The sequence below is a fragment of the Prosopis cineraria genome, unplaced genomic scaffold (genome assembly GCF_029017545.1).
Source record: "Prosopis cineraria cultivar Desert tree isolate PC_DT_omini unplaced genomic scaffold, ASM2901754v1 PC15, whole genome shotgun sequence".
Lineage (NCBI taxonomy): Eukaryota > Viridiplantae > Streptophyta > Magnoliopsida > Fabales > Fabaceae > Prosopis > Prosopis cineraria.
This window is the reverse complement of record NW_026555346.1, coordinates 3,600,220-3,627,678: the sequence shown is the minus strand read 5'-3', so window position 1 is coordinate 3,627,678 and position 27,459 is coordinate 3,600,220. Positions and strand designations below refer to the sequence as shown.

The following is a 27,459-nucleotide window of genomic DNA, read 5'->3' as shown; positions in this document are numbered from 1 at the left end:
AGATGTAGCGGTATAAGATACCTTTCCATTTAATAATATTTTTTAATATTTTAAAATATAATTAATATTAATATTTTTTAAAAATATTTTTAATAAAAAAATCACTTCATATTTTTTAAAATAAAAATTTTATTAAATAAAAATAAATATAAAAATAATATTAATTTAAATATAAGTAATTATTTTATTAAAAATATAATTTGATTAAAAATAATTTTTTTTGGTCAGTTGATTAAACAGGGGGCAGTAATTTTTATACTTTTTCACTTTTTGTTAACAATCATTCTCTCAATTTTTTTTATAAATTATTTTTATTAATTTTATCAATATTAATATAAAAACAGTATAAAAAATGTAAAATTTTAACTATATTTTTATATAATAAATTTAAAAAATAATATTATATTATTTTTATTTTTTTATAAAGAATAATTTTTAAAATATTATTTGAAAAGTTATATTATAACTAATAAATAAAATTAAATAAATTTTTTAAAATATAATTTATAAATGAGTTTGGAGAAGTACATGAGACAAGTGTGTATATTTTATTGAAAAGAATATGTAAAGGTGTCGGCGTCGGCGTCGTCATGCTGCGCATTGCGATTTACGATTAAACGCTTCCTCTCAAATGACATCGTCGTTTGTCCATCCATAATCCTTGTTCATCTTCATCTCCATTCTCCTCGACGAAGTTTGTCTTCTCCAGTGGCGGATCGTCTGCTACAGTTTAGTCAGACGTTAGAGGTAAAGGGAACGATGGGAGCTGTAACCGAAGAACAGGAAAAGCATGATGATGAGAGGCCCAGGGCGTGCCCCATCACAGAGTCCCAGTTCCTCTCCTGGAAGCGCCAGAAGGTCTTTTAGTAATCTCAATCTCTCTCTCCCTCTCTGTTACTTCCCCCATGATCGATTAGGGTTTCCATTTCTTGCACTGTTGTGGCGTTAATGATTGTGCCTATCTTTCCTTTTGCCTATAAGCCGGGGGTTTTTTTTATTCTAGTTTGGTTTCTAATAAGTACGTCTGTTTCTTTCTATCATCTAAAATCTAAATTAGCAAATCTGATGCCTGCGCTGCGGTGCACGGGGAAAGATTCATTTATGATGATATAAGATTGTGAATTGAGTAAGATGAAAATGAATTAATTAGTACAAGACTTAATTTTCCTTGATGCCATACATGGCAGGAAACTAAACTTCAGTTCACAAAATATTTGTCTGTTCATCAGGGCAGAACAAACCAAAAGTGTAATGAAAGTACCGTCAAAAGAGAGCTAATAACATTGATCCAACATAAATCAATCAAACTCCTGCTTGGACTAATCCAGGAATATTTCTTTGAGGGGATTCTTTTCAAGTAATTGTTGGGGGCAGAACTTAGCAGAACCTTTTTTTTTTTTTTTAAACCTGGTTCCAAGTTTTCCACTCATATTAATCAAAGGAAGAACACAGGTATGAAATCAGTCCGTTGCCTTTACAGGCTTCCAGGTAGAAAATTGTGAGGTGCATATATCTGAAAGTCCAACTTTGTCTCTCTTGGCGGGGTACCTTTTGGATCTCGATTCTTCTTAGAAGTGGACGCTGCAGGGATACACGATTTAACCATGAAAATGCCATCATCATCCTCGATATCATCCAAATTTGGATAAGAGTGCATTGTGGTAGGAGTGTCAAAATTCGCCTACAAATTTCCATGATCTCCCAGATGTGAAAACGTTTCCTGAATTCATTTTAGGAAATAAAATATGAAGAAGTCAATGTGTATATCCACATAAAGATAGGTTAAAGTTAAAATGGCGTGATCATAATATTTTTTGATACATACAACTTCTGATGCAGTAGCTTGGATAAGTGATACCCAGGCATTTTAATTTTGATTTGTTTAGATTCTCGATTTCTTGCGTATATGATACAAGTGATAAAAAAATATATATTTAAAGTATTGGCTGGAACGATTTTTTTTTTATTTTTGTTTTTGGCGGATGATGAAAGAAATTTACACTTGTTAGATTAGTAATGAATAGTTTCTGAGGCTAAGTTATCCTGCGTCTATGGTGCTTATCAGTTATAAGTTAGAAGTCAAAGCGCACGAGTTAGCTAGCTTTCTCCTGTTGTTTTTATGATTGTGTATTTAAAATCTTTGTAGATTTTCATTGAACTTGGTTTAAGTGGCTGATAACTAATGCAGTTGTAAGAATTCTCAGTGTAATCAAATATTCTGTTTGGGGAGGAAAAACAGGGGAAGAATAACATTTAATGACATGATAAGAAATTTATTTGCAAACAAAGACTAATAACAAGTTTTATTTGAAAAAAAAAAAAACAAGTTCATGTTTCCATTTTAACAACCATCCATTCTGTATTAGTTATTGTCTACAAATAATTTTCTTGTTAGGTCTTTGGATGTGATTCTCCCAAAAACAAATTGCCTGCTGCGTGCCACACTGGCCTAAAGCCCAAGAACTTGAGGGGCTAGATTTCGTGCTCCTGCGACTGACCATGATTTAATGCTAGCACTAGTATATCTTAGTGATGACCCTGAAAAAAGGCCAAAAAAAAAAAGAATGCAGAATTATTCAACTAGGATTTCTTACGTCTCCTGCTTTAACTTGTTCTATAAGACTAAGACAAAAGCTTTATTAAATAATGAAGGATTATCTTAAATTGGAAGTGTATGTTTGGTTTGAAACTTCTTTATCAATTTCCATATTGTGTAGGTTAGAATTGATTAGTGAATGGATACTTTGCCTAGTGATTTACAACTTGAGATTCTTTCTCTTGCGAATTATAAATTATTGGATGCCTAGACCAAGGATTCCTGTCAATGAGAGTAACATACCAAAGCACGTTATACTTACTGTTTTGCAGGGAACTTTTTTTCTACCCTTATTGTTGATATGTACCTGGCTTCTTGCAGGATGCCGCTGCATCTGCCAGAAAAGCTGAAGCATCCAGGAAACGTGCAGAGGATATTGCGGCTGGAATAATCCAAATGAATGGCCGGGAGCTGTTTCGGCATGAACCATGGGTGTTTGATAACTCACTTTACTGAGGTTGATTTTCAGTCACTCAAAACTACTCATGCCCTAGAGGCTTCTCCTGTGAAGTATTAATCCGCTCTTGTATTGCATTTCAGTTTCAGGCTTTCTAATGTTTCTGTTGTTACCTTCTTTCTGGGTCCATTTTCATATGTTACTGTCTTAGTGAATACTGATGTTACTTTATGCTTAGAATCTACTAAGTTTGAAATAGGAAAAGGCTGGGCCGTCCTTGAGGGGTTAAGTGCTTGTGTATAGCCTTGGTGGAACATTTTTTTTTTTGAAAGATTAAAACAACAACAACAACAACAACAACAACAACAAGTCTTTATCCCACTAGGTGAGGTCGGCTACATGGATTGCAAGACGCCATTGTGCTCTATCGTTTATCAAGCTTTTAGGAATATTATTAATTAAGAGATCGCGTTCAACAACTTCCAAGAGTGTTCTCTTAGGCCTTCCTCTACCTCTCTTAATCGGAGTCAAAGTTATATGTTCCACTCGTCTCACTGGTGCCTCCCTTGGTCCTCTTTGTACATGCCCAAACCATCTCAACCGATTTTCTATCATTTTTTCCTCAATAGGTGCCACCCTCACTTTTTCGCGTACGTGCTCATTTCGAATTTTATCTTTACGTGTATGTCTGCACATCCATTGTAACATTCTCATCTCTGCTACTCTAACTTTATGCTCTTGCTGTCCCGTTAGAGCTCAGCATTCACTACTATATAATATTGCTGGTCTGATAGCAGTGTGATAAAATTTTCCTTTAAGTTTATTAGGCACCTTATGGTCACAAATAACTCCTTTAGCTTTTCTCCAATTAAACCACCCAGCTTGAATTTTATGTGAAATATCTCCACTGATTTCGCCATCATTTTGAATAATGGCTCCCAAATATCTAAACTTTTCCACTTGAGGTATAATTTGATCTCTCAATTTCACTTCCAAATTATTGTTGAATATTCCTTTACCAAATTTACAATATAAATATTCCGTCTTACTTCTACTCAGACGAAAACCTTTCGACTCCAATGTCCTCCTCCATAACTCAAATTTACAATTAACCTTTTCTCTTGTCTCTGCTATAAGAACTATATCATCCGCGAAGAGCATACATTTTGGGATTTTCTCTTGAATATGTTCCGTCAAAACATTTAAAATCAAGTTGAACAAATAAGGACTCAAAGATGATCCCTGATGTAGTCCAATCTTTATAGGAAAATTCTTTGTTTGACCACTAGGTGTTCTTATACTAGTTTTTACCCCCCCATACATATCTTGTATGGCTTTAATATAAGCAATCCGTACTCTTTTTTTTTCCAACGCTTTCCAAAGCACTTCTCTTGGTATACGGTCATAAGTTTTTTCCAAATCAATAAAAATCATATGTAGATCTTTATCTTTACAACGATACTTTTCCATTAATCCCCTTAGTAGATAAATCCCCTCTGTAGTTGATCTACCTGGCATAAAACCAAATTGATTCTCAAAAATACTTGTCTCCAATCTCAACCTGTGCTCAATTACTTTCTCCCACAATTTCATTGTGTGGCTCATGAGTTTAATCCCTCTATAGTTAGTACAATTCTGAATATCTCCTTTATTTTTATAAATAGGAATTAATGTACTTCTCCTCCACTCATCAGGCATTTTCTTGGACCATAAAATCACATTAAATAACTTAGTTAACCATCTCACCCTTTCTTCACCTAAACATTTCCACGCTTCGATAGATATACAATCAGGTCCGTTGGCTCTACCATTTGCCATTTTCTTAAGAGCTTCCTTTACCTCCTTATCACGTATTATTCGATAGAATGACAAATTTTGTTCTCCTTCACCAGTTACTCAATCCTCCAAGTTACTAGATGAATCCTCTCCATCATTGAAAAGTTTAGAAAAGTAAGTCTCCCATCTATTTTTAATTTCATCATTTGTAACTAAAATTCTTCCTTCTTCATCCTTAATACACCTTACCTGTTCTAGATCTCTTGATTTTCTTTCCCTACTCTTGGCAATCTTATAAACATTTTGCTCTCCTTCCTTCGTCTCAAGGTTCTTATAAAATTCTTCAAAAGCTTTAGAACAAGTTTCACCCACAGCTCTCTTAGTTTCCTTCTTAGCCATACGGTACCTCTCTCAATTTTCCTCATTGTTACACAAATGTATGGCTTTAAAACAGTTTTTCTTATACTTGATTTTGTCGTTACACTATTATTCCACCACCAAGACTCTTTATCTTTCGGACCAGAACCTTTCGATTCTTCCAAAACTACTTTTGCAACCTCCCGTATCTTTTTAGCCATATCCTCCCATATGATGTTAGCACTTCCCTGAAATTCCCAAATTCCTTTATCCAAAAGATTTCGCTTGAAAATGTCTTGCTTCTCACCTTTTAATTGCCACCACCTAATCCTTGGTGTTACTACTTGTCGACGTTTTTGGATTTTACTCATAATACACACATCAAGGACTAGGACCCTATGTTGTGTCGTTACAGCATCTCCGGGGATTACCTTATAATTTTTACAAAGTCTTCTATCTGTGTTCCTAACCAAAAGAAAATCAATCTGTGACCTTGAGGCTCCACTTTTGTAAATGATGAGATGCTCATCTCTCTTCTTGAAACAAGTGTTGGCAATCTTAAAATCATACGCCAATGAGAAATCAAGAAGAGTTTGTCCTTCATTGTTTAGCTCTCCAAAACCAAAACCACCATGCACCTTCGCATACTGACCAGCTTCCCTCCCAACATGCCCATTAAAGTCTCCTCCAATAAAAATCTTTTCACTCTGTGGTATATGTCGAATCAACCCTTCCAGATCCTTCCAAAATAATTCCTTAAGACTGGCTTCTGTCCCGACTTGCGGTGCATAAGCGTTAACAATATTAACAGTCTCACGTCCAATTATCATTTTTAAGGAAATAATTCTGTCTTCAATTCTGCTAACTTCTACGTTCTTCTTCCACTCCTTATCTATAATGATGCCTACTCCATTGCGTGCACTTACTTTTCCTGTATACCAAAGTTTGAAACCTTGAATATCCTTAGCTTCTTCTCCACGCCATTTTGTTTCTTGCAGGCAAAGGATATTGATTTTTCTTTGAATCATAACCTCTACAATCTCTATAGATTCACAATTTAATGTCCCAACATTCCAAGTACCAAATCTAATTTTGCTCTTATGGACTAACTTCTTTAGCCGCGTGCGTCCAGAATGACACGGTAACCCTTGCTCATTTAACATTACATCCGGGCGCCGATGCAGCGGCTCTAACTCACTTATCACTGTACTCGAGCCATGCAGCGTGTTACTTACGGGCAACGACCTAGCATTAACATTATAACGTCTATTGTCCATGTTCATGATAGATTCAACAAAGTTTTACATTGGCTGTTGATGGCCTAACACAACCCTCCTCCTTTACCCGGGTTTAGAACCGGCTATAAACATAGGCGGAGTTTTTTGGAAGATTAAAATTTCTGATTATTTTTATAATAATAATAATTTTATAAAATATCAAATCTCATCCATTTAAAAATAGATTCAATGATTGAGATGGAAAGCAAAAAAAAAAAAAGATGAAGAGAAGTCAAGTTCCATGGAGGGAGGGAGAATGTCTGGATTCCAAAGATGTTGGGGCACAAACAAAAAAAGTTAAGGACAATTTATATTTTTTCACAGAAATGAATATTTTCCGGGAGATTGCATGTGCGCGATGAACATTTATAGCCTCTCCCTTATGAATGTCTATTACCCCCCCCCCCAAAAGTGTAATAAATATTACCAATTTACCATTGCAATATGTTTTACTGTCAATTAGTCCAACCAAATATGTTTTACTTTATATAGTATATCCGTCTAAGGTCTCTCTATGTAAGAGATAGAAAAAAAATTTAAAATTTTATAATAACTTAAAAAAATTGTTTGGTTTTGTTTTCATTTTTTATTTTTAAAATTATTTTGTAAATTAATTTTTAAACTTTGTTTTTTCTAAAAAAGATAAAATGAAAATTTGTTTGATTATGTTATTTGAAAACAATTTTAAAATTAAAAAGGGACCTATAGTGATAGTTGGTAATGGTAAATGGTAATGACCTACTTCTTTTAATCTTTATTATAAGACATTTTTAACTATTTTATCAAATCTAAAGAAATGTGATTAAGTCATTAGCTTTGTCCAAAAATTATAATAAATTTTTGATTCCACTCTTATTTAAATAAAAAAAATTCAAATCTATATTACATTATCATTCATAGTTAATGAATTCAAGTAAGAGAAATGTTGAAAAAAAAATGTAAAACCCCACCAAATGTTTTATATCAAGGATTAAATATTAAATAATTATACTAAAAGATGTTCTATAATAGAAATTGGATGTAGCATAATGGTGGTTATGTAATATATGTTTTAAAAATAAAAAAATAAAAAAAGTTCTAAGATGTTTCTATTTTTAAAAAGCAAAAACAAAAAAAGTTTTGAGAGCACCTTAATTGCTCTATTCAAGTGAGAGGTAATTTTAAGCCTCTATATTAGAAAAAAGATATTTTGTCATGAGTATGTAATTGTAATTACCATATCTTATCCCAGTGCTGGAGTCAGATGGGCGAGTACGCATAAGCAAATTCAATTTATTAATGTCAATCTAGTGTTCAGTTAAATTTTATACAAAGCAACACGGTTTTTCACTTTCTACTTGTAAGTCAATGGTTTTCAAGAACCTCGCTTAGAATTAAGCAACCATTTTACATGAAGGTGCAAGTGTGCATTTCCTTACATGATGGAGTAAGCATTTGGGTTATCATCGCTGAACAATATGGTGTATTTGTCGTCCATGCATGTTGGTCTCAGATATGGTGGCTGATTAGGAACTCTCTCGACCATATTAGGAGGTGCCTTCTTATCATAGGCCTGAGCTACGTAAGGATGAGCCACCAGATTGAATGGAACATAGGGCCACTACACTATCTTCTTCGTCGTCGGTTCAGCAGCCTTCAGCACTTCCTTTACGTCCACATATCCCGTCACTATCGCTTTCTATTTCTTCAGGTCTACCTCCACCAACTTAGCTTCTGCACGCAATTCACAAACACCAAGTTGATGCAAAAACATCATTGCAAAATATTGAAGGGGAAATTCAAACTATTGAGGCATGGAGAGAACATGCTTCACTTTGCGTGCACAGCCTTCACAGTCCATTCTGATATTGAGAGCTACGTGTCACGGATGATATTTTTGTGACCGTGTAGAGACCAATATAATGAATGATCCGCTGCTTAGCCTCGCATAATATGGGTAAAGGAGGCGACATTGGCATTGGGTGCGTTCTGCCCTAGTCTTCGGGCTAAGTGCACAACTGGTCGGGGGCTAGTGCCGCCTCCCTGATGAGCCCATGGCAGGGCGAAACCAGTGTGATTCGTTTGTGGTAAGGCTTGTCCTGAGAATTATGGGGTCCTCCAGGACGCTGCACAGGTGCCGTGTGCTGCGCCAAACTCTCAGCCCGTGACAGAGTGGTATCAGAGCGGGACGTACTTTATTGCTGTGTGCCTGTAGAGTCCCACGTTGGGACTAGTTGATCTCGGCACCGCTCCAGAAGGCCTGCGAGGTGTAGGTAGGTCTAAAAATAAGGACTCGGGCAGGAAAGTTAGCCGTGGTTGACTCCACTCCTGTTGGCTCGCGGGTGCTAATGGGTTCGAAGAGTGCAGGACTCGGGTGGCCATTCAGCAGTAAGCTGATGTGTTTGTGGCAGTACTGTACGTGTGATCCTTGGGCAGAGTCTTTCTCCCCTAGCACGAGGGAGTGCTAGATTGGGTGTGGGAGAATGTCACGGATGATATTTTCGTGATCGTGTAGAGACCAATGTAATGAATGATTCGCTGGTTAGCCTCACACAATATGGGTAAAGGGGGCAACATTGGCATTGGGTGCGTTCTGCCTTAGTCTTTGGGCTAAGTGCACAACTGGTCGGGGGCTAGTGCTGCCTCCCTGATGAGCCTATGGCAGGGCTAAACCAGTGTGATTCGTTTGTGGTAAGGCTTGTCCTGAGGATTATGGGGTCCTCCAGGACGCCGCACGGGCGCCATGTGCTGCGCCAGACTCTCAGCCCGTGACATACGACCTGGGTTTGCTTCTTTTTCTTCTTCTTGGCGCTGCTGAGTAAATCCGACAAGTACTCCAAAGTGCCTTGAACACCCATTTCCTTCTCTCTCGATTCGCAAATTAGTAGCAGCTAGCATGGAAGATTTATGAACAGACCAGGGTAGCTAGAACTATAGAAAATGGTGGACGAAGTAATCTAGCTAGCAGCTTTCTCGTTTAAAATAGCAGCAACATGTTAACAGTAGTGAACAACGATAATCATACAAATACGTATGCGTAACACATGAAAGAAAGGACAGGACGGTGACAAGCAAGAAGAAGGCACTTGGCCTTGAGCTCAGCTCCTCCCATGCTCTGCATTTTTTGTTTATCAAAATACTCATATTAATCACTTTCTAAAAACATAATTTAATCTACTTTATAAATCATTAATTGATGTGATTGTTATATTTTAAGTTAAAATTTTTAAATTACCATTGAAAAGTAAAAAAAAAAGATAAAAAATAATATTATATTATTTGTTTGCTTGTTATTTAAGGGTTATATTAAAATTTCACTTGCTTTTATTTTTTATATTCTTGTTGTATTGGTAATAATGAGATTGGTAGAAATGATTATAAATAGAATTGAAAGGAGTACGCTATAGTGATGACAAGAAATTAGTATTCTGTGCTTGTGTTTACTCTATCCTGATCCTAATCTAGCTCTTAAACATATCATTGAAGATGTTATGCTTTTGTACCATAAGAATTGGATCTTATCTATTGAGCACATATAGAGAGAGTCTAATTTGTATTCAGAATTCTTAGTTAGACTATCTCATAAGTTAGAAGTCAATTTTTGTTTCTTTGGTCATTCACCACCCCCAATTCAAGAGGCAATGAATGATAAAAGTGATCAGGCGTAACTCTTATCAGTTGTAATCTTTTTTGATTTGTATGTTCTTTTTAAATTAAAAAAAATTAATTATCAATCAATCAATCAATTACATAATATAAAATCTTGTGAATTAAAGAAGTTGATTGATTCAAAAATCCTTGAATCTCATTGGTCACTCTACTTTAATTTTTTTTTTCAATATCTCTCTTTCAAATTCAATTTGCATATATCCCGCTTATTTGCTTTCATCCATATTCAATGTTAACTGTGTCCAGTTATCAGGGGTTTTATTTTCAATTTTCAAATTTTTAGTTATCGAGCTTGGTTTAAGGTTAATTGTGCTTTGTGATTCGTTCGTTTCATTGAATATTTTCCCATCCTTTTTATGGTTTTATGTGCTGTGCCCACTCCCTCCAATTTTCAAATTTGATATTAATGCATTGCGATTTTCTTGGGAGCATTTACAGAGGTGTCTTGTGAATCCATGCCAGAATGAGAGCGCAGGTTAATGATTAAAGTTATATTGGCCATCTGTTTTCCATTTTTGATATTTCACAAGTGTATTTCCGATCTCTTTATTCTGAAGTTATTTGGTTTCCCCATGTTCACGATCGCCTGAAACCTCCTTAATCTCTACACTTTCTCTTGTTATTTTCTCATCCCTTATCGTCTTTCCAACACCCACACCAATTGGACCTTATCTTCATCAGCGACAGCCGTTGGAGCCATTTAACGAGGTAAAGCCACTCTATCCCATTTCCTTTGGCACTCAGGACGAACAGTGATGATTCCGACTCTATGTTTCTTCTTCTTCTTTTTTTCACTTACTTTGGTATTTGCGGCTGCTTATTACGATTTTACACAATTTTCTATTTGAGCAAATGCTGAGCAAAAGTTGTTTTGAAATTGAGTTCGGTGGTGAGCTTTATTTGGCAAATCTAAAGAATGTGATATCGAGGGTGAAGAAATGAACAATGGTAATATCCAAATCGATGAGTGGGGATGGTAATCAGGATATGGTTATTGGTGATGGAACTCTTAGTGGCTATTCTCTGGTGTAGCATTTGGAGAAGATTTCTAAATCTTGCAGAGGTTTCTGTTTCTAAATCATGTGAACTGGTATGTATTCTGCTTCCTTCGTCTCTCTTGTTTCATTTAAATCCCTAGTCTTTTTTCATTGTCTCTTTCTTGCTTTAATACATATGTTCAGAAGGGGGGAACCCAAAGTTCAAGACCTGTCTTTGAAAAAACAGATTTCAACTCGCTTTACTATGTTTTAATAGATTATGTTGCTCAACTGCTAAGCTTTCATGTTTAATTTAAACAAAATCCCATGGATCCGCCAACTGCACTTGAAAATTCCGTTTCAATGCGGGACAAAATACTCACAGCAGGTCCTATGGATCTGTCTGTCCTTTTCATGCATCAGGAACATTGTGAAAGCTACGAACTGTATGAATCATTCTTCTTCTTTTTTAACTCAATAATTTAGCAGACGAAGTTCATTTGCAATTTTGTTGGAACATGTGCTAGATGCTATTAATCGCATGGAACATTGTGCTGGAAGTTAGTCTCCTGGACAAAGTTGCACTGGTAAGTCTTTTTGTTTTATCATTTTGGAATTGTTGAGGCAATGTTGATGATTTTTTCTTTCCTCTCTTAGTTGTTAGAAATTGCATATTGCATGTTGATTTAATCACCTCTACTAACTTAGTGTTATTGGGTTTGATCATCGGAAATCATCAATTTCATGCATATTGGGAGGAGTGGTGAATAGTGATTGATCTGGCAGGAGGAAGCAACGGGATCAGCAAAGGCATGTCATTTTGTTTATGGTGGGGTAGCTTGTGGTTATGATCCCTCACAATTAATGCACTTACATTTTGTTAAGAAAATGCCTACTTTGAAATATCACTAAATCATAGGGGCACACTGACAATAATAAGCCTTTACTGAGAAGGACAAGGAGAAAAAGTTAGTCTGAAGACAAGGAGAAAAGGCATAACAAGCATAAGAACAGGGACAAAGAGAAGGACAAGGAGCATAAGAAGCACAAGTGTCGTCATAAAGACCGAAGCAAAGATAAAGACAAGGATAAAAGGAAAGAAAAAAGTAGTCATCAAGTTTCCAGTGCCAATCATGGCAAGAAACACCATCAAAAGGTTGAGGAATTTTCTCGGCTTCTTCTTTTTTCTCATTCAATGTTCTAAAGTGTTGGATCATAATAATGTCATCTTGCAATTTTGTTAAATGAAATAGTTGCTTCATTGAATATCTTATGAATTCTTTTTTGTTTTGGTTATAAATTAGTTTTAAGAAAGTTCTGTTGATGCTGTCAACCCTCAGTTGCTTGTGAATTAAGATCCATTTCAGGACATGAGTTTGATTTGATGTCAGCATTCGAAAAGGAAATATGAAGATTTGCTTCATACTGTTTCAAAATGATTTGTTTCATACATTTTATTCTATGTTAGTATAATGCTTCTAGGCGTTGAGGGATTCTCTGGAAGTGATGAAAAATGGGATAGGAGATCTGATTTTGAGAACTCACGAGATGAATGACGGATAAGAAATGGTTCTTTTGAAAAGAAAGCAATTAATACGCCTTCCAAATTCAAGCTCTCAGATGGATGAAAGATTTTGGTGGTGACACTATTATGGAGGTAATATAGACATTATGTGCAAAATATTTACTTGACTTCCGCTTATAAAAATTTAGGGGATAAGACACGAACTTTGAGTGCTTGATATTTTATACACCCTTCATGTTTAATGTTTTGTTTTAATTAGGATTTTGAGTACAAGGAGTTAAATGATGTTCTGGAGTATTACCCTTCTGGTCATCATGGTGTTGTTAAGGAGGGAAGACCACTTTATGTTGAAAGACTTAGAAAGGTTGATCCAAACAAATAAACTTATGCAAGTGACATCTTTGGATATATGTGTAAAGTACCATGTCCAAGAGTGTGAGAAAATCTTTGCAATTAAGTTTCCTGCATGCCTACGCTATTGTTGCCAAGAGGCATATAGATTCAAGCACCACAATCTTAGATGTTCAAGGCATGGTAAGTTTCCAACAATTATTCCATGTTAAAGTTGCATGTGAAATTATTTCTTATGACATCTATTATCAGGGCTTGGAGAACTTTACAAAGTCTGCCGGGTAACTTATAATGGGATTACAAAAGATTGATGGAGATAATTACCCTGAGGTAAGCAATCCCACTTTAATTTCTTGCTGTACATTTTTGGATTTTTTAAATTGGAGATTGATACTAGCTTTTTTAGAAAATTTGGTTGATGAGCATCTGTTATGATCTAATTGACGAATAATTTGTCTTTGATTTATGATGCAGAATCTTTGCCAAATGTTTATCATAAACTCTGGCCTGGATTCAGTTGACAAAACTTTTATTGATTCCAAAATGATTTCTAAAATTCATATGTGCGAAATTGCAGCCTTTTAGCAGGTTGAAATAGTTTTCCTTAATATTTGTGTTTGGCTGCTAACATTTCTCTCTCTTTATTTAATATAATGCTTATTTGGAAATTGCATTGGTTCTTGGAAACAAAGTACCAGAGCACATTGCTTGATATAAGTGATTCCAGGTATTTTTGTATTTTTGCATATTTTCATATTTCTGCATGTTAAAGATAACAGATATAATACAACTACCTAGAAGATAAATCTTTTTTTTTTTTTTGGTTAGAATGAAATAATTCATACATTAAAATCATTGTTGTATGCTATTACCTCTCTATCCATAAGAATATAGTTGAGATAAAATATCTGACTCAGGTCTGATTCATGCATGATTTCGTAAACTTGAATAATAGACATTGCTATTCTAACTTCGGTGCGTGATTCATTGAGAAAACAATGGGTGTGTCCATTTGATTCCAACACCGACAAGGAGAATAGGTAACGTGTTTTCTCAAAAAATGGCTCCCTAAACATGAGATTAAATAAAGGGGGAAAACCAAAACAACAAATTTATCTGAAGAGCTCCACCGTGAATGTTTTTAGAATGGACGTGTAAGAGAAATGCATAGTGTTTAATCCTGTCAACTACTGTATTCTACCAACTTGCTTAGTTTCCAAGTATTGGTTTCTCAACTGGAATACGAGCATGGTTAATGCTTAAATTAACATCATAATATGATTATTTCAGCTCCCTGATAAGATAATCTAGATGAAGGAAAAAATATCTTCAGAGATGAGTAAATAAATATTTCTTTCCTATAATGATATGGTGAGGTTACATTTTCCTGAATTTATTTCCTACGTCTTGAAGAAAAACATTATTCCATTGCCATCATGTATGTTAAATAGAAAATTGTTTAAAAACTTAATTATGGACACATTTCAAATAAAAAAAATTAAATAATTACATCTAACTATCAGAATTGTAAGAAAAATTTAGAGGAAGCATTGTTGGAAAAATTATGTTGAAAATATATAAATAAATATTATCATAAAAGCTAGATATTAAAAAAAATAGATTTTTTGGACAATTTCTTAAATGGAGTTATGGAAACAAAAGAAATGAGCAACTTGACATTGAAAAATCATTTAAACATTAAAGTGAAAATACTAACATTTAAATATTATCAAAAGAAATAAAGAAGGGGACATTTTTATGGATGTGCCCCATATTCTAATTGTAGATGCCTTAGATTCTTCATATAATTGTGTCATGTAAAACTTGTGCAGCACCCGGGAGCTAATCTAGTTATTTTTAAAAGACGAAAACCTCCTCAAGTACTAGGCTGATGATGAATGTTTGCTCCCATGCGCCCCTAGACGTATATACGAGCTCCTCTAACTGTCATCTTAGCATCCTCTTGAATAAACCGTCCGTCTCCCAATGCCCATGTCTAATGGTTTTGCCTCCAAATTCAACATTTCGATTTCTTTTTTAATAATTGCGATGAAATTAAAGTGTGAGGTTAATAAGATGAAAATTGAAAATTGAATCCAAATTAATTAACATTTCCACGTAGAGATTTTTCAGGCCAGTAAAAACAGAATTAAATTAAAAAATAACTCTATTTTAAGAGATAAGCATTGTTAAATTCTGCCATTCTTCAAAAAGAAAAATAAAATGGTACCCAGGTCTCGTCAACATTTCAGCAATCAACGAGTTAAAGGGAGTAGTAGTTCAACGCTTCAAGTACACGAAATCTGATTGAAATCTCTGATTTAATTTTCTGACGGATAGCCTGTAGTTCTTTGCTTTCCCCTATTTTGCCTTTAATTGTACAGTGTTCTTATGAGTAATGAAATTGCCCATTTACTCAATATATATATACATACACACAGACGAAATCTGAGAGGAAAGTCAGTGGGCACCTGAAATTGGGTCCTGTGGTAATCACCCTGAAAAGATATAAATCATTGAGATTTTTAATTTAAATAATCTAAATTTAACCTTTTTTATACTTGTAAAATATAAATTTATAACTTTTTTAATAAATATATTTATCATGAATATAGGCAGTGCATATTTAATTTGAAAAGCTAATTTAATATTAAAATATTTATAAATTAATTATCTAAATATATTCTAAATAGTTCAGATTTAATATTAAATTTTTATATTTTTTTATAAATAAAATATTAAAAAAAAGCTTAACTCTAACTTTTAAAAAATTTAAAAGAAAATGTAAGTTAAAAGTTTTAAATCTGGGTTGCCTCGAGTAAATTTAATATTAAATTTAAATTATTCAAATTAAATCTATACCTTTTCAATTGGTAAAAAGCAGACAAATAAAAATTTTAAATACTTTTTATTATTTTTTATTTTAATAAATGTAAAATAATTTAAATTTTATCAAAGATGATAAATATTATAGTGCTCATCTCTTGATAAACACTAAATGTGAATCCCTGAAATTTCAATATAGAGCTAGTTATACATTATAAGACTTGTAAATTTAAATTATACCTCTAAATTTTGACCACTTGTCAAGCTATGTTTTGGCCATTGGAGTGGTTGTGGACTCGTGGTTAGCGCGTCACAACAAAATGAAGAGAGAGAGAGAAGAAAAAAATACTTTTTTTATCTTATTTATAAATTATTTTTATCAATCTCATCAATACCAATACAATAAAAATATAATGAATAAAAGTAAGTAAAATTTTAAACATAACTCTCAAGTAAAAAGTAAAAAATAAGTCAATTATATAATATTATTTTTTCTGTCTTTCTCTCTCTTACTTTTTAAGAGTAATTTAAAAATTTTAATTTAAAACAAAATAATTTTATCAATAAATAATTTATAAAGTAAATTAAATTATGAAAAAGTAACTTATATATTGAATTGAATTGAAGGAGCATGGTGCAAGGAAAGACATGTTAAGAATATAAACAAAATCGCAACAGTGGGTTTGGTAAGGATTGAAAAGAACCGTCTTTGGGCATTTTAATTTGTAGTACCAATTTCATTGGTGACATATCTATGAAAATGAGGTTGTCCCCTTCATTTCTTTATCAAAGCAATTTCATTTCTTTATATGTTTGTAATTTATAACGAGATAAGGGAAATCTATTGTTGACAGAGAAGGCATCACAAAATTGTAATTTAGATCGCCGTCAAAGGATTAAAAGAAGGAAATTTAATCCCAATCAAATTAGGAGGACGTCTTTTTAAATGTTTTAATGCACAACGGTTCCAAACTTCTAGGTCCATTCCACAATAAACATGAGACAGAGAACAATGAATTATAAGATACTCTTTTATCTCATTTATAAATTATTTTTACTAATCTTATCGGTACAAGTTTAATGAAAGTATGATGAATAAAAAGCAAATGAAATTGTACACATAATCCTTAAATAAAAAATAAAAAATAAAAAAATATATAATATTATTTTTTTACTATCTCTTACTTTTTAAGAATAATTTAAAAATTTTAATTTAAAATAAAATAATTTTATTAATTAATAATTTATAAAGTAAATTAAATTGTGTTTCAAAAAGATGTCTAATATATAACTTGATAGCCATTCAAATATCTTGCTTGTTTCTTATTACTAATTTTGATCTCAAAGCTCGACCATTAACAATCAAGCCTCATTTGATATCTATGAATCATGAATTTAAAAATAAAAATGGAAACATAATCTAAGTTTAAGTGTTTGATAGTCTAGAGTTGAGATTCTTGCGAATTACAATTCCAGCAAAATTGCTGGAATTCAATTCCATCTTTATCACCATGAAATCGGTCCAATTTCACATAATTGTTGTTTTGAGATGTCTCTACCTCCCCATTATTTGCTCCCATTTTTCGTCGTCGATCATATAGAAGGAGTTGCAGGTGACCTGCGACACTTGGTTGATCTTGTGCTTTATCTCGCGAACAACAAAGTCATGGATAGGGCTCAACCCGTCGAGGCAGGTGTCATTGTCGATCATGGCAACGCTCACCCAAGAGCGCATTGCTCATCTGCAGTTGGTCGACCTCATGGAGGCTCCTGTCCACTGGCCACTGCCCTCGACATCTCCCTCTTCCCCCTCCCTCCCTCTCTCTCCCCCTCTTCCTCCATGGCATTCGAGAAGTAGATCTGTAGCGACTTGAGGATGGAGAAGAGATCATAGTCGGTCATGGCAGCGCTCACCCAAGACGGCGTTGCTTATCTGCAAGTGCTCGAGCTTGTGGAGGCTCTTGTCCACTGGCCACCACTCACGACATCTCCTTCTTCCCCCTTCCTCTCTCTCTCTCTCCCCCCTTTCCCTCTCTCTCTTCCCCTGTCCCTCCATGGCATTCCAAAAGTAGATCTGTAGCGACTTGAGGATGAGGAAAAGATGGGTTGATATGCCTCTTGCAAATCTAAAATCTCTCCAATATTGTTTATGTTTTTAAAAAATCTCGCAAATCTTGTGATTTATATCAAAATCTTGTATGTGGGTTGAGGTTGTTGAAGCAGATTTACAGATGAACGTTGAACTCGTGGCTAGTGGGAGGAGAGGTGTGCTGCGACTTTTTTTTAGCAAGATGCATTTTGATATTTATGTTATTTTAAATATATATAATTATTAAAATTATATCAGAATTTTATATCTATATCAAACAAACTTTTATAATCTAATTTAATTTTAATTTTAATTTTAATTTTAATCCTATCAAAAATTCTTCCACTATATCTAGAGGGGCCTTAGTTATACTCATTATGCAATAATAATATATTAATAGTAAAGTAACAGTATTATGATGGCGTGTGAATTTATGAAGTTTCGGAGTCAACGCAGGTACAATGTTCAAACTACCCTTAGATCCTCCGACGTTATGACAAAGAGTGGATTGTGTCATGCAGACAGTAGCCAAGGGATTTGGCATTCGCTGCAAAATCCACGTAATAGTAGTTTGAAATCCAACACGCGCGTTTCATTGTACGCGCAACTTAGCTCGAACCGTACGGAAATGATACGTTTAGAGGGGAAGTAACAGTTCTTTAAATTCTAGTCTGTACTATCTTGATATGGCGGGCAAGGATTCAAGATAGGAGTCATAACGCAAAATTGAAAAATCGCTTTAAATTGAACGAGTTTCTGGTCATTATAGTACATTTTCTGTTCTAGATTTGTAAGCAGAACAAGTGGTCAATATCAAGTTTCTTTGTATCCTAACGCACAAGAACCACAGCTAATCTGCTGTACTGATTATTAGCACTATTCAATGGCCTCGACGCTTGGAAATTGTAATCATCTGATACATTTCACAGACACGGACAAAATTTCTTTAAGAAGTTAGCATGTAAATATTTGTATTATTCTATGTTTACTGGTTATTAGCACTACTCTAGCTTTCTATGTTTACGGGCAGCCTCTGCTGTTGGAATTTTAAAACCCGGCTCCATTACGTAGCAAAACCAAAAAAGCACTGAATTGGCTTCTTTACATTTATCTATTCTCCAATTCCTCCCCATTTACCATCTCAACACTCGCATCAATTCTTTAATGGTTAGGATTTAACATTTTATAAAATTTTTATTTTTTAACTACAATCTTAAATCTTGAATTGCAATTTAGGTCAATTTTGTTATATCTTAAATGTATTAATTTATCTTTTATAGTTTTTCATTTTAATAATAAATTTATGAAATATTGAACCATAACCATTCAAAAACTGATCTGAGAGTTGAGATAGTAAGCTAAAAAAACAAAAAAACAAAAAACAAAAAACAAAAAGTGGAGAGAAAATTAGTAAAGAGAAGACAAGTTGGAAAATAACTGCCTTACACAGAGCTCCAAGGCAACTAAGTAGCATGATTCCTTGTAATTGCTTGCTCCTTTAATTTAATGCAAAGGTCAACACAAACAAGTAATCTATGATCAAGATCATATTATATGTGAATAAAGGGCATTATAACGTAGCTTAGCCTCTATCATGCACAGAAAAGCACGGATAATCAAGATTTAGGTTCATTATGTTTTGCCTTAGCCATCTATACATGAGAGCAATACTTCGATGTAAAAGCTTATACCCATAGAATAAGATAATATAGTGAAATAAAATTTTTTACAGAGGCCTAAAACCGGAAGAAAACACACTGTCCCTCACCAACCCCCAATAGATACAACACATCCTACGAAAAGGAGAGCCTGGACAACACAATTTACAGGTGAATATGATAGACTTCTAATTGGATAGCCAGAACAAAAGGGAACATACAAGTGACAGTAAACTTAAAAAATGGCTAGCGGTCATGCATCCGAGTGGGGCTCCGGCAGGTTTGGGCAAAGTGGGTCCAGCAAAAGCCGGTGGCACAGAATGTGTATTGGGGATGCTCTGCTGCTGATTGGCTGGTAAAGGGTTTGGTGATCCACCATGCCATGGTGCAGTAAAATTTGCTTCATCTCCCGTGCTATCTTCACCTGCACCTTCCACGTGGTTATCATCAAGCAAACATGTACAGAGACTCTCGAAAATGGAACATGTAAACAGGGCAAAATCAAGCTTGCTGAAGAAGACAAGCTTCCTTATATTACTTCTTCTGAGATAAATGTTTAAAGTAAGAGGTACTACTTACAATTGGAACTTGACCAACCAAAACGCAAATTCTCCCTATCAAAAATCATGTGATAACCCTTCAAGAAGTTCTCTGCCACAAAAAAGTCCAATCCAACGCAATCAACCATCATTTATAAGAACAAGAGTGTGACTGCATGTGTTTGTGCACTTCCATTCAGATGCTAACAGGTGCATGTTTGTTAGAGATTGAGGGGTGGGAGAAAGAAGAACAAATCATACAAATGACAAAGAATGAAACAAAATAAAGGACCCTGGGCAAGGAGGGAGACGCTGTTTGCTTCACGTATTACAGGTAGAGCACAGAGTACTCACGTCCAATAGTACCATAGTCGTCGTCGGTCTGCACTATAGTCAAACAAGCGATAGTATATTCCTGCACCAGAAACTTGGGATTTTATTTAAATCATAAATAAGATGAATAAAAAGATTCTACAAGAAGCACTTGTTAGTCAAATGACATGCTGTCTGAAAACAGTTTTCTGCTGCAAAAATCAAGATAAGTTGAAAAGAGAAGCCAAAAGCTTGTTTCAAGGCAGATTTGCAAAATTAATCAGTGAAGTATCATCAAGAACAGCCAGCATCAAAAGTAAAGCACTCGACGTTTGTTTGTATGTTAGTCAGTTACTGAAATAGAAAATTATTAGTAAAGTGTTTTCACTTACCGGAATACCATGTCAATTTCCATAGTAACGAAAAAAGACTTATCCACCGATGTTATGCACAAGACTTAAAATGTCAGGGCAGAAGATCCATATAGACTGAAAATTTTTAGGTTGGAAAAACTACGTGAAAATATTTCAAAGCTAATTCTTTCAACCGAGGTCTTTTTGCAGCCAAGGGAAGTACTGAAAATATGCCTAGGTAACAGCAACTATATATGGATTATAACCAGACAAAACCCTAGATCCTAGTTAAAAGCCAAGAATTAATATTTTTTAACTTCGTTCTTTAGCAATGTTATAGTTCACAAGTTTTTGTACAAGCCAAGAAATCATATAGTTTGAGAGGTCAGCTTACCTGGTTGGAAGGAGTAGTATACATTGGATAATGAATTCGAAAAGTTTGATTCCTAGAAAAAGTCAGTTTCAATGTTGGGATGTTATCCAACTCATGTGAGCTGACTTTATAGCAGTACTCCCAAGGGTATTGTCGGAGAACAACCCTGGATGCGTTTACATGTTTGTCAAACTGCATACAGTGAAGATCAAATTTAGCCTAGAGCATGCAGGATTATGCACCATAAAATTATCCTAAAAAATATTACCTCTGAAACAACTAATTTATAGACTTCATCAGGAAGATATGTGAAAGAAGTGCCAGTGTCAATGAGTGCCTGAAATCCCGTTTTCTTGAGATAGGAACTCCCAACACAAAAGCTCTCCACCCCAACAACATAAGCAGCACTGAAGCAATTAAAATCCTTAGCATGCCAACTAGACTAGGAACATTTTTAGGAGCAAAGTACATTAACCAGATTCTAAAATCAATAAGCATTTCATAGGACATTATACAGTACATACAATTCCCCATCAATTGGCAAGAACGGAGTATATTGTTGGGAAGCATGCCCTTGATCGCCAAAAAGAATTCTTCCAGAATCGTTCTCATTAAGGCAAAATGAGAAAGAATCCTTAATAAGTCCTGCCTTTGCTAGCAAACTTGGAACTGAAATGCTGCCAGGTCCCAGCCCCATGACACCGTCAGGAGCGGCTCCTACTAAATATTCACCACTTTGTTTCCTGCCACAACTGTATTTGAAAATATCAATTATCTTGGGCACTGGTACGAATAGAATCACGAGCTCCCAGTCTTGCCCAATATTTTAAGCCCAAAACACCAAAAAAGTGGCAGATTTAGACAGTTAAGTATACCCTAAAATGATTGAGGCATCCAAAGAAGACTGTGCAGCATGTTTTCCATGTGATTCCAAATGCAGTTTGTCTTCTATCAGAAGTCCTGAACTTGAGGTATTTGCGGAGTAGTACTTAGAATTATAAGAACAGGCTTCCCTAGGACTTTCGCATGTGGCAACTGGATTGCATAACTGATGACTGCAAGGCAGATGTCTGCTGGTACTTGACAATGATGGGCTATACTCACTCAGATCTCTATCCTGCATCAGAGATGCCCCCATTTACAAGGGAGCATCTGCCAATCAATCACTGAAATTAACAGCTAAATTTCTTACCACTCTCAGCTGAACTATTTAAATCCAAATAAGATCATATAAAGTATATATCCCTTGGAAATTTTGAGTCTACATGTTATGAAGGAGTATAAACAACAGACGCAGTCTTTCCAGAACCGTGTACCAAAAACTCACAAATATAAAGGAAATTTTAATTGAAGATAAAAAATTCTTTGAAATCTAGTGCGCATCCCCCCTCTTAACCTTGTCGAGGCTATAACAAATTCTTGGCTGGTTGATCCTACCAACAAACAAATACTTCCAAAAAAAAAAATTTATAAAATTCTGCCATCGAAAATAATAGGCAAGTGTATGTAAAAAGTTATTGATATTACTTGCACCAGCGAGTAATCTGAATTAAGGCATAAAGACGATTACCATAACAGATAAGCCGTTCAAGGTCATAGTGTACTATAAAAGAAAAGGACTCTGAGGTCATTAGAGCCATTATGGTGTTCATAACAGTAATGACATAATAAATAGTATATTAAATTGCAAAGGCAAGATTCAAAATTAAAAAGAAAGAGAAAATTTGAAGTTCATATCATAGACCTACTAGCCCATTATAATAATTAGCCGACAAGGGAGCACATTCTATGCAATCACATGGGACCCAGAGCAGATCGCTTCCAGCATCCAATGCAACGAGGAAAGAAACATTCGGAGTCCCTATATCAATCCATGTGTAATGCAACCTGAAAGTCCACAGCCACAAGCAATAAGTCAATATATGTGAGCCTTCTTGAGCATCCTCTGCGCCGCCCCCAGCTCCTCCCTTCTTGATAGTTTAACTATTTAATGAAAACTGACTTCTTAGCATGCCCCTTGAGGGCCATTTGGCCATTCCCTTTAATATTTGTTAGCATAAAGGACTCCATTTCTGTTTGAAAAATTGCTAGGCTCCGTGCTTCACAAAATCACAAAACACCAGCTGTGATTTAAATATTTAAGCAAATTAGCAATCGAATATCCAGAAAGATAACGATCAGCATGTCAATTAGTCATAACTCAGTTACAATGGAGCTTTCACATATTGATAAGCCACTGCCGAGCTTAATTTTCGTTTTATTTTCTCTAACAAAATCTCATGCTGCTATTGCAAATGGCAAATCTACTGGTTAAGTTATAGCCGTATGTGAAACCACGAACGTTCACAACGAAACAAAATATAGCACTGAGAAAAAGGTGCCAGAGGGTATGAAAAGTTGAAAACTAGCTATAATGAGAATGACTGAGTGAGAGGGCGGGAGGGATGGAGGGAGAGAATGGTTTTCTGATAGCATATCCATTTAGCCAGAGTGACACTTAAAAAGGTTCTGTATAAACAAAAAGAAAAAGGGAAAGGAAATTTTTTTGATCAGTGCAGCTTAACAACTAGCTCAATTCACTGATTCAGTCGATGATATTCCATACCGTCGTAGAATAAAATATAAAGCTAAAGATTCTAGCATTGTTTGGATTTCTCTTTCCAGCATTTTCTCAGAAACCAACCAGAGGCCGAACAACTCACCAATATAAGTCATCGCCGAAGAACAGTGTTTCGCTTCCCTCCGAAGGATACAGAAAGTCATACTGCGAACCCAGCTTCATCCTCTGCCTCGTCAGATCGCTGCCCAGAAGCAACCTGAAATACTCGGAGCTATTCCTCTTGGGCCACGATTCAGCCGAAAGATTCTTACTTCTAGAAACCCAGATGGCCTTGGCCTCGTCGGAATATACGTGTATCAGCTTGGAAGAAAATGTGAGCCCAAACATACCCTCCACCAGACCTTTCGCTAGTAACAAACACAACACAAAGCGAAACGCCATAGGAATTAGCTCTATTTCCAGGAATGTCAGCTCAAGATTGAAATTCGAGTAAAATAACTGGATCTGAAAAACAATTTGGAGGAGACAGAAGCGCGAAAATGGGCAGTGAAATTTCAGGAAGGAGCAGCCAGAGTCCGAAGAATCAAGAAAGTGTGAAGCTTTCCTGTGAGGAGACTATGACACAACAAAGTAAGGTGGCAAGTTAAGAAATGACATGACCGAGTGGAGAGGGTTGGGGTGCGCAATGCGCACCTTCGAGCTTTCCAATAATGTCTGCCGTGAACGTGGCGCGGGGAGAGTGGGGGGAAGGCAGATGGGTATGGAGAAGCAAGTCGGAATCGGAATTATATATAATTGAGAAAAACGAAGACGAGAAGGGTGGTCCGAAAAGTGAAAGAAAAATCCAAATTTTGAAAAGCCACTAGTGGCAACGGGTTTGGCAGCACCAGGGTGGCAGCGTCCAGTGCACAATAACATTATTTATGGCCATGGAGAAGCGGTTTGTTACGGTTGAAGAGAGAGAAAGCCACCAGAAAACACGTAATTGATTATGCCACGTGTCTTTCCCAGAAAATGACATGCTGAAGTTGGTGGGATTCTTCTTCTTCTTGTTTTCTTTTCTTTCTCTTTTTTTTTTTTGAAAAGTGGAAAAAGCGGTGACTCTCCGCTTTTCGAATTTCGATTCCTCAATACCAAAAGCAAATTAAACTTATTGGACAAAATGGAATTGGGAGAATTTTAACTAAGAATTAGAGGTACGTTTTAATTACTGGTAAGTTTTAAAAAAATTTAGAAGAGGATTGAAATATAAAGAATTTTATTGATAAAAAATAAAAATACTCTTTTCTTATTAATTTTATTCAAAATGAAAAATTATTAATTATTAATTTTTTATTTTATTTATTAATTGTCAATATAAGTTTTAAATTACATTAATTTATCAGACAAACAGCAACATTAATGATAAATTTTTTAACTTTAATTATTAATTTATTAATATCAAATATAAATGACAAGATTTTTAATAATTTACGACCGATGTTAGTAAATTAATAAATATAATTAATAACTTAATAATTAATGTTGTTGTTTATAATTAAAAAATTGATATTTAAATATTGTATAATTATTGACAAATTAATTTATATAATTTACAATTCATATTAGTAAATTAATGAATAAAGTAATAAAATTAATAATTAATAATTCTGTATTTAGGATAAATTTGACAAGTGAATGATACTTTTATATTTTTACTATTAAAATTATTTTTCTTCAATCCTCTTTAGTTGGAATAAAATTTTAATTTTTTAAAAAATATATTAATAATTAAATCACATCTTTTTTGGTTTAATTAAAATTCTCCCAATGGAAAACTAGCATCAATTCCTTGTTTCCTAGGCTTGCAATTCGAAAGCCAATGCGACGGCCCAGCCCATGATATTCTTATTTTTATATTTGTGAAACACAATAAAGCATTATGTTACGAGAATGGCAATCATTTCGGCCAAAAAAAGGAGAATGGCAATCATTGTATATTTTTATCGCACGATATCCATGGTAATTTTTGCACTTTTAATTATCCTCCACCTCCATTTAGGCGGGTTGGTGGGTTATGAAAAGTTGATTAATCTTGTAAACTCTTGATATTGTTGTTGTTGTTTTTTTTGTTTGGTTGTTAATATAGTTTCCAGTTTCTATTCAAAAACAATTGATTGGAAGAGAATTATTAAAATTATTTTAGATTGTGACAGTTATATTTACTTATTTTATTTGAATAATTTAAATTGTTTTATTTAACATGTTGTTTTTTAACTTTATTAATTTTATTGTGTATTAAAAATAAAACAATGGTCATGATTTAAGATTTAATGAGTTTTTTTTAATATGCTTTCAACTTTAGTTTATGGATAGATCGAGTTTCATTAATAGGCCTCCGGCCCAAGTCATATAGCGTCTATGATATTCGTCTACTTCAGACTCCAACTCTATCTAGAGATATTCACGAGATTAGGACATTCTTATCTCATGTTCCGTTTTCAAAAATGATTGAAAATATCTTTTTTCATGTCCTATTTTGTTAGGAATCAAGATGAGATTGAGAAGAGATCAGAACATCTCGATAAAGCAAACAACATGAGAAAAATATTTAGATAATAACATTTATTAAAATATTAAACCATATAACTTGCTAAATTTAAAATCAAGATAACATAGGGCACACAAATCACAATGATTTAAAGTCAGCTATAACTATAAATAAAGTATACATAAGACACAATATCGTGACAATAACTACAAATAACTCTTAAGTTACAAAAGCAACAAAAACAGATAAGCCAAAATTATTCTTCTTTTTTGGTAAAAATATTTCAAACTATTGATTCTTTTGAAAACAAAGTAATAAATATGATGTAAATAAAAATTATTAAATATATAAATATAGAATAAATTTTATCAATATAATTAATATGTTGCAAATAAAGATATTATCCTGTATTGCTTGCTTTGTGTCATTAAAATTATAAGTGTCAAGACTTTTTAATTTTAAGTAGGGATTGTAGATGCTGAAAGTTTAACTAATATAATTTATTCTTGTATTAATATAATTACTATATTTAGTGCTAATTTTAAAAAAATTATATACATATATATAAATATAATATAGGATGGGACGTCCCAAGAGCAATCTTTTATCTTGTCTTATCTCACTTTTTTTGGATAGGAAAAGATTTGTCTCGACATGATCAGGATGGGTGAAGGGTTAATACCCCTAATTTTATTATCATTTATATATCAATTTCTTATATTATTTTATGAAAATAAAATTAAGCATTGATGTTCAATCAAAAGGATTGAAAAGAAAAGAAAAGGCATTGATGTATTTTACTTTGACAAGTTTCTCTGCTGTGATAGCCTGATAGGTACCAGTATCACTAGTTCACAATTTGGCTTAACTTTCAAGATAATTTAACTTAATTATCGAACCACAGCATAATGACTGGCTCCATGCACCGGAAATACAGAATTTTATTCATACATATTTGAAAGTCTTCGTAACTCTTCCACGCATATCCCATGATTTTAATAATATTCTGCTAAAATAATATCTCGAAGTCTGAAAAAAAAATATGGAAGTCATGTCATGGACGATACACATCCACAAGAAGTGACATGTGAGGCTTGGCTCAATATGATGACTGTTTTCAGCGTAAGTAACTTGAGGCACTTTGGCATCCATGTTGAAAAGAAAAATATCACCGGTAATGGAGATTGGATCGATCACGGCATGATATTAAACACATTTTCAGGAATTCATATGATAATATATAGACACACACACACACACACACAGCGAGAGAGACAGACTTACAAAATTAATAAATGCACACTTGACACCGGTA

General features: G+C 34.2%; 2 protein-coding genes and 1 long non-coding RNA gene across 9 annotated transcripts; 2 read left to right on the top strand and 1 right to left on the bottom strand.

The window, feature by feature from the left end:
• Positions 1 to 566: 566 nt before the first annotated feature.
• Positions 567 to 3,282, top strand: LOC129294184 (uncharacterized). The gene is made up of 2 exons (XM_054932373.1): positions 567 to 858; positions 2,918 to 3,282. The coding sequence occupies exons 1-2, from the start codon at positions 760 to 762 to the stop codon at positions 3,050 to 3,052; spliced, it is 234 nt and encodes a 77-aa protein (XP_054788348.1). The 5' UTR covers positions 567 to 759; the 3' UTR covers positions 3,053 to 3,282.
• Positions 3,283 to 7,408: 4,126 nt separating this feature from the next.
• LOC129294083 (uncharacterized) lies at positions 7,409 to 15,149 on the top strand. 6 transcript variants are annotated; one of them, XR_008589290.1, is made up of 4 exons: positions 7,409 to 12,184; positions 12,511 to 12,685; positions 12,813 to 13,087; positions 13,157 to 15,149. It is a non-coding gene; the product is annotated as an uncharacterized LOC129294083 (long non-coding RNA). The 6 variants fall into 6 exon arrangements; XR_008589292.1 differs by having other exon boundaries at positions 7,409 to 12,685; positions 13,157 to 13,234; positions 13,597 to 15,149; XR_008589291.1 differs by having other exon boundaries at positions 7,409 to 12,685; positions 13,157 to 13,234; positions 13,379 to 15,149.
• Positions 15,150 to 19,432: 4,283 nt separating this feature from the next.
• LOC129294116 (aspartic proteinase-like protein 1) lies at positions 19,433 to 24,509 on the bottom strand. Of its 2 annotated transcripts, none has more exons than XM_054932248.1 (9): positions 23,757 to 24,509; positions 22,803 to 22,941; positions 21,930 to 22,171; positions 21,579 to 21,806; positions 21,323 to 21,461; positions 21,076 to 21,246; positions 20,371 to 20,431; positions 20,057 to 20,128; positions 19,433 to 19,907 (listed from the first exon to the last, which is right to left on the bottom strand). In XM_054932248.1, exons 1-9 carry the CDS (start codon positions 24,053 to 24,055, stop codon positions 19,666 to 19,668), a joined length of 1,593 nt encoding a protein of 530 aa, XP_054788223.1. In that variant the 5' UTR covers positions 24,056 to 24,509; the 3' UTR covers positions 19,433 to 19,665. The 2 variants fall into 2 exon arrangements, with proteins under 2 accessions (XP_054788223.1, XP_054788225.1); XM_054932250.1 differs by having other exon boundaries at positions 19,433 to 19,901; positions 23,757 to 24,507.
• Between the last annotated feature and the right edge of the window lie 2,950 nt (positions 24,510 to 27,459).

Bases quoted from the DNA above. Each gene is read 5' to 3' on its own strand.
- LOC129294184 (XM_054932373.1), top strand. From the start codon at position 760: ATGGGAGCTGTAACCGAAGAACAGGAAAAGCATGATGATGAGAGGCCC. The intron at 859-2,917 runs GTCTTTTAGTAA...GGCTTCTTGCAG, and splicing joins TCTCCTGGAAGCGCCAGAAG to GATGCCGCTGCATCTGCCAG.
- LOC129294116 (XM_054932248.1), bottom strand. From the start codon at position 24,055: ATGGCGTTTCGCTTTGTGTTGTGTTTGTTACTAGCGAAAGGTCTGGTG. The intron at 21,247-21,322 runs GTAATATTTTTT...CACTGTATGCAG, and splicing joins ATAAATTAGTTGTTTCAGAG to TTTGACAAACATGTAAACGC. The intron at 20,129-20,370 runs GTGAGTACTCTG...TTTTTGTGGCAG, and splicing joins CGACTATGGTACTATTGGAC to AGAACTTCTTGAAGGGTTAT.